General features: G+C 39.9%; 1 protein-coding gene across 16 annotated transcripts in view; it reads left to right on the forward strand.

Annotated features, from left to right (window-relative positions):
• Thrb (thyroid hormone receptor beta) overlaps positions 1–12,288 on the forward strand; it is a 407,107-nt gene that overhangs the window by 353,834 nt on the left and 40,985 nt on the right. Inside the window, exon 1 of one of the 16 annotated variants that reach the window (XM_020161499.2) lies at positions 2,235–5,214. The exons of the other annotated variants lie outside the window; for them this stretch is intronic. Within the exon in view, the coding sequence (XP_020017088.1) occupies positions 4,887–5,214 (328 nt within the window). The 5' untranslated portion in view covers positions 2,235–4,886. Of the gene's footprint in view, positions 1–2,234; positions 5,215–12,288 lie in introns of those variants that run through there. 16 annotated transcript variants of the gene reach the window in all.

The raw sequence follows: 12,288 nt of genomic DNA on the forward strand, positions 1-12,288 counted from the left end.
TAGAGAAGTGGTTCCACTGAAAGCAGATCTTGGAGAAAGAATCAACACACTCACTAATGGATTGGTTTTAAGTGGTATGGGAGGAATCAAGGAGCACTCTAAAGTCATATTGTTGGTACTGAGATAGGAAGACTATGGGAGGAATGGGCTTTAGACACAATTAAGTGGGAGACGCTTACTGGTTGTGCAAATTGGAGACATCAAGTTTAGGTATAAGGCTCTGCGATAGAGCTGCACATGAATGTCACCAGCATGTAAGCGACCTTTAAAACTACAGGCAGGGTGAGACCACCTAAAAAAGATTCTAGCAAATTTTTTCTCCAAAGTGCCAGACAACAGGCCATATGGTCTCTCTTGAAACTTCTCAGTTCTGCCATTGGAGCACAAAAGCAACCACAGACTGTATGCAAACAAATGAACATGGCTACATTCCAATAAAACTTTATTATTATAAAACAGGCGATGGGCCATATTTGGCACACAGGCCAGTTTGCAGACTCTGACCTAGAGTGAAGATGCGATTGAGAAGAGCAAGTTCACTCAAGGCAGGACCTAAGGCCCTCTGTGTAATAATCGTTATGTGCATGGATTGCAACACCTGCTACACCAGTCACTGTTGCAGGACTTTACTTACACAAAGCTCCTAATCGTCACAATAAGATGGGGATTCCCATTTTATCAACAAAGAAACTATAATATAAGTAAGTTTCTTTTTTCTCTTGAAAAAAAAAAAACCCAGAGGTTGTTGGTAGTCTAGGCGGCTGTGAACGTCAGCAGCCTAAGACTCCTGCTAGCTCATTCACCCACCATCCCTAGAGTATGGTCCTCACCCTCATGAACCAAAATAGTGAATGGGGCTCCAGCCATCATATTCACATTGCCGGTTAGACAGAGCAAAGGAGAAGTAAATGGCAGGTACCAGTTGTCTTTTAAGCTGTCTTTTCAGTTTCCCAGGAACTACCTTATACTACTTCCTCTATTATAACCCATTGGCTGGAATTAATCACACAGACACATCTAGATGTAAGGAAGACTGGAAAATATAGTTTCTTCTAAGGGGCCATGTGCCCAACTGAAACTTTCAGTGTCTACTACTAAATCAGAAAGTGAGAATGATCATTACAGTAGAAGTTAGACGTCTCTGACCAGTTGCCTGAAGTCATCCTTATGTACCTTTTGCAAGTGTATTGGATACCTCTCTCCCTCAGTCATTTCTGCTCAGTCGTCTCATTTCTCAGACCTCCAGTGCTAAAGTCTTACATACTCTTCAAAAGCCAACTCAAGGTCACCTTTTCTGTTCCTGGCAAACCAGGCTGATGCTTTCTAAGTCCCCACACCCAGTTAATCATACTTCCTTGTATATTTTTTTTCCTGGTGTGTCTCCTTGAACTGGCTAGGTGACTCAAGGAAGATGAAGTCAGGTTGAGGTAAGAAGGATAAATTTTTGTTTTGTTTTTTGATGAGCCTGGGCTTTGAACTCAGGGCTTCGTGCTCGCAAAGCAGGCACTCTGCCATTTGAGTCACACCTCCAGTCCAAGAAGGGTAAATTGTTAAGAACTAAAGGAAATACACAGTGAAACTGCAAATGAAGAAAAGGAATAAGATTGCTGGATGACCTGGTCCATGGTGAAGGGGTTGGGATCAGTAGAACAGGGGTTCTCAAATTTTTCTGCTTAGCCAGGCGTTGGTGGATCATGCCTACAATCCTAGTTTCTCAGGAGGCTGAGATCAGGAAGATCATGGCTCGAAACCACCCTGGACAAACAGTTTGAGAGACCCTGTCTCAAAAAAACCCTTAACAAAAAAAGGGCTTGTAAAGTGGCTCAAGGTGTAGGCCCTGAGTTCAAACCCCAGTGATGCAAAAAAAAAAAAAAATGCTGCTTATGCAAGTAACTTGGGGAGCTTTAAATTTTTTTCTGATTATGACACATATGTATCAGTATTTCTTTTTAAAGTTTTTCAGGTATTTTGAATATAGCTGAAAATAAAGGAAAACAGAGATGTGAGAGAGACACTTTTCCTCCTTCAGAGACCTTGAGGGCTTGTTGCTTACCTGTGATGTTTTTCAAACGTAGGTGGTTAGTCTTGTCCTCTTAAGCTATTTCCTTCCAGCCATAGAAAAAGATGCATTTAAATAATAAATGACTTTATTTATAGACTGAAATGCTTCTAATGAGCATTATTAAAACCCTGAGTTTCTGAGTTTATTTAAGGCAGTTTGAGGCACTACTAGGCTTCTCTTTAAATAACTAACTTAGAGCAGTCAGTCAAGGAAATCAGACAACAGTCTTGCTGAAGCTCAGCTCAGTGGTGACATATATCTGTTCAGATGGCTTTATAGACTTAGAAAGAAGCGTGCACAGCCATCACGTAACAGATGTGATCATGTCCATAGGGGCGTGAGGGATCCTACTTGCCATTCAGTAGGAGTGTTAAACCCCACTTTCAGCTTGCAGCTTTGAGCGTTCTGAGCATGCATTACAAGTTGGGGTATTCTCAAGGTGTGAGGAGGCCATTTCAGAGAGTCTTGTTCTGTTTTCTCCAAAAGGTAGAAGTTAATGAGGAAGAGAGTTCTCTTTTCCTAGTCAAACATCTTGGAGAGAATTCAGTCTTTTTTAGACTCAGTGAAAATGCCTAGTGGAAAAGAGAGAAAAATTTCAGGAGCGGTCCTCTCCCTCTTTTCTGAGCAGTATGTATATCCCAGTCCAGGGAAGAGAGCACTAAGATTTTTCAAGCATATTTTGAGACTTGTGAAAATTGTTTCTAAGCGTTCCTTTGGAATGCAAGTTGAGGTTCTGGTTTTAGTTGATATCGTTAGTGATGAAAAGCAAGAAATGGCTTGGATTTGTGCCTTTGGTGAAACAGGGAGGACGCCAGAACACGCTCTGGGCAAAACTGCAAAATCAGATGGATTCCACATCCAGCTCGCAACCAGAAAAGGAGGCCTTAGAGAGAGTGTGGCTGCCAGGAAAGAAAACTGCTTTATTGAAAGGTTAATTTTCAGATTAGTTTTGGGGAATTTGAGATAAATAAATGAGATCAGACAAAAAAAACATAAGGCCTGGATCCTTTCTCCTGGGGTTTGCTGAAAATAGTCATTGCTTCCAATACAATGTTTTGACATTTTCAGTAGGGAAAAATGTTAATTGTAACGTTGTGTGTATGTGTTCTTAAAAACACTTGCAAATAAATCTTTGTTTTAAGAGTAATGAGAGTGTAAAAAGACTGTTGAAATGTTAGCTGTATTCTTTATTTCCTATAGAAACTTTAATGCTTCATAGGATGTTTCAACTCATTTTCCAAGTTCAAATATATCATTTAGACCATTCCTTTCCTTGTTTTATAGCTCAGTTCCAGTATCCTGGGTACACTTTTTGTTTTTGGACAGGATCTTTCTGTGTAGCCTGAGCTAGCCTAGAACCCACAAGTTTCCTGCCTCAGCCTCCCAAATGCTGGGAATATAGTTGTGTGCCACCTTACCAAGTTGTCTGGGAGTCTTACTATTAAACTTCCCACATGGGTCCCATTGGTTCTCCTCTCTCATTTCAACTCCTCTTTTGCTTATTTGCTAAGTCAATGGCCCCTTTATTACATTTATAAAAAATCTCATCACTCAAGGACCACACAAGATGGTTCACCTGTCTTTGTACATTGAATTTACCAGGAGAAAGAGAAGGAACTGATGTCACCATCTAGGACCCATGAGTGTACCCACACACACACACACACTAGCCACCATCCACAGAGAGAAAACATCATTAATAATCATCTTAGAAGTGTTGACAGTCTAATTTGATATTTGTAATCTTCTTAGTTAAAAGATGTGATGATTCTTATAAAAATCCCTTTTGGATCACTATTTTCAAATGCCACAGTGGGAATACTACTTAAATCACACTAAAGCTTGAAAATAATTTCAAAGACAGATTTGAATGGAAATAAAACAGATGTACAAAATTGTCCACACACTACAGATGTGAGCATTCTTTAGCACACACAGAATAGAAAAACTGCTATAAGAAAAGGCTATTCATCATGGAGGTTCATTAACACACTCTCTCAAGCATAAAGACAGTAAGTTCAAGTTTTAGGTCTTAGGTAGATCAGTGCTAACAATGTAGAAAATTATCAGGGCAAGGAACAAATAGAACACTTGACACCAGCAGCATTTTCAAATGTGGCTAGTGGGACCCATGTGTCATGGGAAGATGGTTGGATCTATTAAAAGCCAGTTGGCAATATTCAACAACAGAACCATCCAGTAATGTTTATACAGCTAGATTAATGTTTCATCAGGCTCATTACTACTGGATTTTCTCTGGTTCATGCTAATAAACTAGATTATTGATTTTAGGATTGTCTGTGTATCCAAGGATATTCTTTAAGATGTCATCAGAATGTTTCATGCTTAAGTTGTCAACCATAATGACATAACAATGAGTAATCATTTTCTAATCATGTTGAAAGGGGCTGAAACCCTTGTGTAAAATGACTCTTCCCAGCTGCAGAGTAATAGGAACAATCTCTCTGTCACTGCCCTATCTGGGTGGAGGCCATTCCTACCTGCCTTGCATCTTCCCCAGGAATTAGCTGCGTGCACAGCTTAAGACCTTTACAGTCATAAATCTGCTTTCCACTGTGTTTGAATGGCAGGAGAGCTCAAAAGACACCTCCGTCTGAGAAGGATTTTAGCACATCAGGTGCTCTTCCAAAGTGAAGCAGGCTAGGTTGCCGGGTTGGTGATGTGGTTATTCATATTCTCTGTCCTTTCATGTGTATGTATGCTTGCCGGTGTACATGCCCCTGCTCACAGGACGCTGGGAGCTGGTGAATGCGTGCGTAGAGTGTGTGTATATGTAAAGTAGAAACTGAACCAGGATAACAAAATGAACTACTGTATGCAAGAAATGTATGAAGTGCACCCGGCAGCCAGCAGCAACTGCTACATGCAGGCCACTGACTGCTACACGGATTTGGAAGACAGTCCTGGCTACAGTGGTGGTGATGCTCAGACGGTGCCCAATAACAACATATATATGGAACAGGCCTGGGCAGTGAACCAGCCTTTTACCTGTAGTTACCCTGGAAACATGTTTAAAAGCAAGGACTCTGACTTGGACATGGCCCTGAATCAATACAGCCATCCTGAACATTTCCCTGAAGAAAAGCCTACTCTTCCTCAAGTGCAGTCGCCATCATACTCTCAAAAAAAAGGTAGGGACCATTTTGCTTAAATTTGTTCAGAGTTCCAGTGTGATTTCTGTTTTGTTTTCAAGTTCATTCACATCTGGTTCTTCAAATCTTTGAATTTGAATGTTGAAAATTGGAAATTAAAAACAGTAGGAGAGGTTGCTAGGTGATTAAAGGACTCTGTTGAGCACAAAGATTTCCAAGCGCCTTCTTGCTTCGTGTATGAAAGCTGGATGGCGCGGGTTTTCTAGGCTGTATGAGGAATGTCTGGATCCAGGGACAGATAAAGTGGCCGTTATTGGTTTCTCTGCTTAAGAAAAAAATGTGAAAGCTTTCCCCTTGGTGTGGTAGTATTTATGGAGGGATAATTCTTCCCAGTTCAAATGCAACCCAAAAATTCTTTTCACTTTTTCTCGGCACTGAATATTGAAAGTTTATTTTAGTTAACTAGCAAGTAGTTTAGTGATTTCTTTGATAGTACTATAATGTTGATACGCTAGGATTTGTAAAAGTTCTTTTGAATATAATTTATTTATTCACGTAAACTGTAAAGAAGCTAGTTATAATCACATAAAGCAGTAAGAGCACAAAATTCAAACAGAAACATATATTACCTTGACAATGGGTCTCTAAAATGTAGCAGTTCTAAAATGATGTTGAATCAGCTTGCTATATAAAAGCAAGTGAAACAACTTTTAAAATATCCAATACTAAAACAAGTGTAATATTCATTTATCTTAATAGACATAATACTTAATTTCTTATCAATAGAACATTTCTAATATTACCAAAAGATAAAATAAAATGTAGTACTAAGGGGACTTAGCAGCATCTGCCAGATAGAAATGCTTTTTAAATAGTTTAAATTCTGTGCAGATATGCTCCAAACTCATTTTTTCTGTATGATCTATAAGTCATTGCATAGAGAACCAAATTTACAGGTTTCTATAATTTGCAAGAACATGATGCCCTTTGATCTTAAAGGTAAATTTCTCTATGAAATTAATGAAGTGAATCTTAAAACATAATGTGGATTATTTCATTGAAGTCCTATAAAATTATCATTTGCTTTTCTTACTGTGACTGTGATTAGGGTAGCCTGCTAAGTAAACAAATAAACATTTCAAAACAAAAATCTTTGTTAAATTTTTACTCTAAGTAAAAAGTGTATATTATCCTAAGTAATTTATCAAAAAAGAAGGAATTAACACTGCCTCATTAGACATGCCTGGATATGCCTTTAGTAAGTGTTGCAGGATCACAAGAAAATATTGTTGTCTAGCTCTCTGGTATTCTACTGTTCTTAAAAATCTTGCACAACTTTTCAGGCTCTTTTCCTTTTTTGTCTTTTTATTCTGTTTTCTCTGACTGATACTGAGGAATATTTGCTTACAAAATATGAACCTAGGGGTTCTTTACTAAGTAATTTAATGAACAGCTAGAGGAAAAGACATATCGTATGCATATATTGATGTAATTTCTCAAAGACATATGCCATTGAAAGGCCACTGCCACCTGCTAAACTCACTAAATCAAAGCAAGCAAATATTATTAAATGCACCATTGCTTACTGCTATAAGTCTTCGAGTAAATCCCAGAAAAACTAAACCCAGCTGGTAACTGTCTCTTAGGACAAAACATGTTTATCCAGATCGATCCACTATTGATTTTTGCTGTTGTTGGAAGACATAAGTAGTGTGTCATTAAGGCAAAATTAAAACTAAAAACAGGTGTTCACTGGGGCAGGCCTCATTTTCCAATTGGATTTTTATCTGTTTTCATGAAATTTATAAATACTGTATTTTATTGGTGTCACTACAGCAACAATAATCTTCAATAATGCAGTTGGCATAACTTTCTATTTTTAAGAGATAGTTTATTCTCTAGCCTTTAATAGGAGTTTTTGAATAGGTAGAGAGTTACCATAATCTTTTTTTATAAAAGTTATGATAGGTACACATTGATGAAAAGGGGCAATAAGAATGGTAGACTTACCAGCACGGGAGAATATCTGCTTGTAAATCATGGAACCAAAGATGACTTAATGGATCAACTTTTGAGTGACTTTTAGTTTTCTTTGCATTGTTCACGTTTTTGCATTTGTAGCCAAGAACAAAAAGATGTTTTCAAACTCCCAAGGCACTGAGAACATGAACCAAGGAAGAGTCTGACTTCAGCTCCATGAATTCCATTCAAAGTAAAACTACAGGAATTAGGGGTGGATGTCAATGTAATTTTCACATTGAGCAAAGCTACAATGCAGAATATATATTGTCTGATTTTTCCTAAGGAATATGAGAAAACAAAAAGATGTTGTTTTGGTTTTTTGTGATAGGGCCTCACTGTCTTATTTAGCTCAGATTGGCCTCCAGCTGATGACCTTTTCTCTCTCAAGTTACTGGGATTGAAGTGTGTGCCACCATACCTGGCAAGAACATAAATTTTTATTTTAAAAAGTTAAGAACACAAACAAACAAACAAAAAAATTAAGGACAAATAAAAGGAACCCTACCAGTCACTCACAAGGCGGCATGGCTTCTTTATTAACTATCTTCCAAGTGATACAGTTATAAAGTGTTTTGTTCAAACCAGTCATCACAGCCAGGTCTAATTACACACTTCTGGACCCACACCCATTCAGAGGAATGAGGGAAAATCAGATGGAGGAGAACTGGCAGCCAGGACTTTGTGCCTTCTCCTTTGGGCATGTAGTTTGGGTAGTTAAAAATTAACATCACTTTTTTCTTTTATGTTTTGGCTGGCTATTTCCAGCAGAAATTCCTATTGTGTTCTAAAGTCCTAAAACAACTTGCTTCTGGCTGCACTGAAGGCAGCTTTGCCAGTCAGCCTCTTGGTCCACTTACACAGAATCTTTCCCAGGAGTCTGCGCTGGGCAGCTCTCCTTCACAGAGTTCATTGCATGACCTTCAGCACGCCATCTTTATAGGAACTGCATGTTCAGAAGTTTGCTGTAGTGTTTGCATCAGAGTTGGTTATCAGTCCAAAAGATTAAGAATTTCCAGGTTTTGAGCCATGATCAAGGAGATGGGTGTGTCTGTTCTGTTTTGTTCTTCTTTTTAATTATAAGTGTTCTTGCTCTACAGGTCACAGTGTTAGTTCTACAGAAAGAAAACTTAATAAGTAAAGCAAAAATCCCATATAGAACTGTACTTTGTGAATCCACTTTTATTGATGCTCTGTCTCCAAGTCAGGATTTAGGCTTTTTTTCATATTCTGTTAACTCCATGTGACATTAGAAATGGAAATTAAATGGCAAATCAGGAGTTGTTTGAAGTGACCCATATCAAGAGGATTGGATTAAAAAGAAGACTTAAGACTCCAAAGGATAGAATATCTCATTAGCATTTTTTGACCTCTTCTTAAGTTAAGAAAGGATTGGTATACAATAGAGTTGGGGTTGGAGGGGCTCCAAAATCTGCCCCACCGAAAAAGTGACATGATCAACAGGTACTGGTTATTTTTTAAATTTTTATTGTTTTATTATTCATATGTGCATACAATGCTTGGGTCATTTCTCCCCCCTGCCCCCACCCCCTCCCTTACCACCCACTCCGCCCCCTCCCCCTCCCCCCCCACCCCCTCTATACCCGGCAGAAACTATTTTGCCCTTGTCTCTAATTTTGTTGAAGAGAGAGTATAAGCAATAATAGGAAGGAACAAGTATTTTTGCTAGTTGAGATAAGGATAGCTATACAGGGAGTTGACTCACATTAATTTCCTGTGCATGTGTGTTACCCTCTAAGTTAATTCTTTTTGATCTAACCTTTTCTCTAGTCCCTGGTCCCCTTCTCCTATAGGCCTCAGTTGCTTTTAAGGTATCTGCTTTAGTTTCTCTGCGTTGAGGGCAACAAATGCTAGCTAATTTTTTGGGTGTCTTACCTATCCTCACCCCTCCCTTGTGTGCTTTCGCTTTTATCATGTGCTCAAAGTCCAATCCCCTTGTTGTGTTTGCCCTTGATCTAATGTCCGCATATGAGGGAGAACATACGATTTTTGGTCTTTTGGGCCAGGCTAACCTCACTCAGAATGATGTTCTCCAATTCCACCCATTTACCAACGAATGATAACATTTCGTTCTTCTTCATGGCTGCATAAAATTCCATTGTGTATAAATACCACATTTTCTTGATCCATTTGTCAGTAGTGGGGCATCTTGGCTATTTCCATAACTTGGCTATTGTGAATAGTGCCGCAATAAACATGGACGTGCAGGTGCCTCTGGAGTAACCTGTGTCACAGTCTTTTGGGTATATCCCCAAGAGTGGTATTGCTGGATCAAATGGTAGGTCAATGTTTAGCCTTTTAAGTAGCATCCAAATTTTTATCCAGAGTGTTGTACTAGTTTACATTCCCACCAACAGTGTAAGAGGGTTCCTTTTTCCCGCATCCTCGCCAACACCCAACAGGTACTGTTAAATGCTACAGTCACTCCCAGTCTCAGGAAAAGAAGGCAGGACAGGAAACAAAAAGGATGATTCATGAATTCCGTTACAAGAATAGCTTGCAACCAGAAACTTGAATGTAAGATGATCACATTATTTTAGTTTTTCTTCCCCAGACTCTGCCTCCCTTCTTTCTTCCTTCCTTCTTCTCTCTCTCCCCCTCCTTCCCCTCCAGGGCTCTCCCTCTCTTCCTCTTTTTTCCCCTCTCTCATCCTGCCTCTTCCCTCCAGTTGAACTTGCTTAACTGACACACAGATGTAATCAGTGCTCCCAGTGAACTGCTGAGTGGGTACAGACATCATCTCTTCAAAATGTAACTGCTGAAGTGGTTAATATGATTGCAGACTTTTCTACGGATGCTGAAGTAAAGTTTGCCTTTTACATTAGGCACTGCCATCCATATCCTATTAAGAGACAATACTACTCCAGAAAATGATACCACCATTCTTTAAAAAACACTGAACACATTTCTGTTCACATGATTAAATGAAAGTGCATCTCAGCACACGAAAATGGAAGCTCAGTAAGGAGCAACGATAGTTTCCAAAACAACTTCAAGCACAGAAAAATGAGTGAGCAGACTCTCATGCTTTACTTTCCTTAGGCACATTAGGTTTTGTCAAAGTCAAGTCCTTCAGAGATCTCACTGCAGCCTCACCCCATTCTGAAGTGTGCATTGCCATGCCTTACCATGAAAGCAGATGGTAGGCGTTCAAGGCACTATGAGTAATAGAAGTCAAATGCCTGGCAGGCTTGGGATGGACAAGTGACACTACTAATTTCCTATACACAGGGTGCACCTCTATCACCTTGCATCTCTCCATAAATAGTGCTTCATAGCCAAGGTCAAAGCTCTTTGCTTAGCTCCCAGCACCTCAGATATATTCAGCCTGAGGTCAAGCTGTCTTCCATTCTACCATTCTGTGGTCCAGCTTTTAAGACCCCATTTTCTGGCCAGTACCACCTGATACCTGTATTCTTCCTGTCTCCAGAGCCTCACCACAGCTGAGCTCCCATGCACTGTCCTTTGTACCATCCTCTTCTTAGATCCCTAGGTACTGGCTGCTTTAGAGCTGCACTGGGTTCTCCTGAAGACTCCAGAATGTGCTTTTCCAGTCATGACCACATGTCTTCATCTGCAGATTCCTCCCATACACCGTCCTGTCTTCTGCTTCCAGCTGCTCAGTGTGATTCTGCGTCCTGTGCCCCATGACAGGGCTCTTACTCAAAGTGCTCCAGCAACTCTTCTCTCCATTTTGAGTCTGGCTTTGTGCTTCTACTCATGCCCTCTGTTCCAGAAATCTTGGCCCCACTCTCGGTGGGTCCCCCTAGCCCCATCCCTCAACCAATCAATGATGCTTTCTTTCATTTGCACCCACTGCCAGGCACACCCTGGCATGCTGCCCTGCAGTCTTCAGCCTGTGTCACTTCAGGTCATTAACTCATCTCATAGCTCACAAGCCTCTTCTATTTAACCAGCACCACGTTCCCTTCCTCATTCTCACTCCCTTCCTCCAACAACAGGTTTCCCTTCTTTTATACAGTGCCTCTGAATCATTTGTATAAATCATTTTATAAAAAGTTATACATAAAATATATCAAACTAGGGATTCCCAACTTGGCATTGCTGACATTTGAGGCCAGCCACCAAATGTTTTGGTTGCTGTCCTGTGCTTTGCAGGATGTAGGGGGTCACTGGCCTCGGATCACTGGATGCCGGTAACATACCTCTCCTTAGTTGTGGGAAGCAAAACTTTCTCCAAACTCTGCCAAACGTCCCCTGTGTGGCAAAATCACCTCCAGTTGAGAACCATTGCATTAGCAATGAAGAAGTCAATCTTTAGAGACTATCTGAAGTCAAGAACATTTTGTAAAGGATCTTTTGATTGCATGAAATCCTTCCCCAATTTTCCATACACATACATTCATGCAACCCAATACTGACACATATGTCATAGATCATTTCCATAGCTTGAGCTTGGGTTTGCCCCATCTTGTATGCTTTTTATATCAAATCTGTCTGGTTCCTAAGTACCACGAGGATACAAGCTCATTACCTCCCACTCTAAAGTGCATGTGCACCATGACTTCAGGGAGATCTGTGTAGCTTACAACACCAGCGGTGTTATCTCGAGACAAATGCACAGTCAAAGAATTGACAACCTGAATTTTGAAGGCTACAGCCTTGCACCCTGATCTGAATAGATTTTCAGATTTAAAAGGCATGCCATTTTCTCAAGTATGCAAGAAATGAAATAACTGTGAGTACAAATGTGTGAGCAAAATCAGAAGTGACTACTACCAACAGTCCATTTTTGTGATGGCTTTTTTTCGAGATAGGGTCTCACAAACTATTTGCAGATTGGAAGGCAATCCTCCTGATCTCTGTCACCTGAGTAGCTAGGATTACAGGCAGGGACCACTGTCACCTGGGTTCTTCCCTCTTTCAAAACAGGAAATGATCTTGTTAGTGCCATGGGTCTAAGATTTCTGTGCTTAGGAGTACCAGAGAGCTAGTAATGAGATAATGAGAGACCAGCAGTATTATTTGATAATGGCTGCTTAATTTAAAAATTTCAACTAAGACATTCAATGTTTATATGCTACATGATAAGAATATTTCTCCCACTCTTAA

Source organism: Castor canadensis, chromosome 10 (genome assembly GCF_047511655.1).
Source record: "Castor canadensis chromosome 10, mCasCan1.hap1v2, whole genome shotgun sequence".
Lineage (NCBI taxonomy): Eukaryota > Metazoa > Chordata > Mammalia > Rodentia > Castoridae > Castor > Castor canadensis.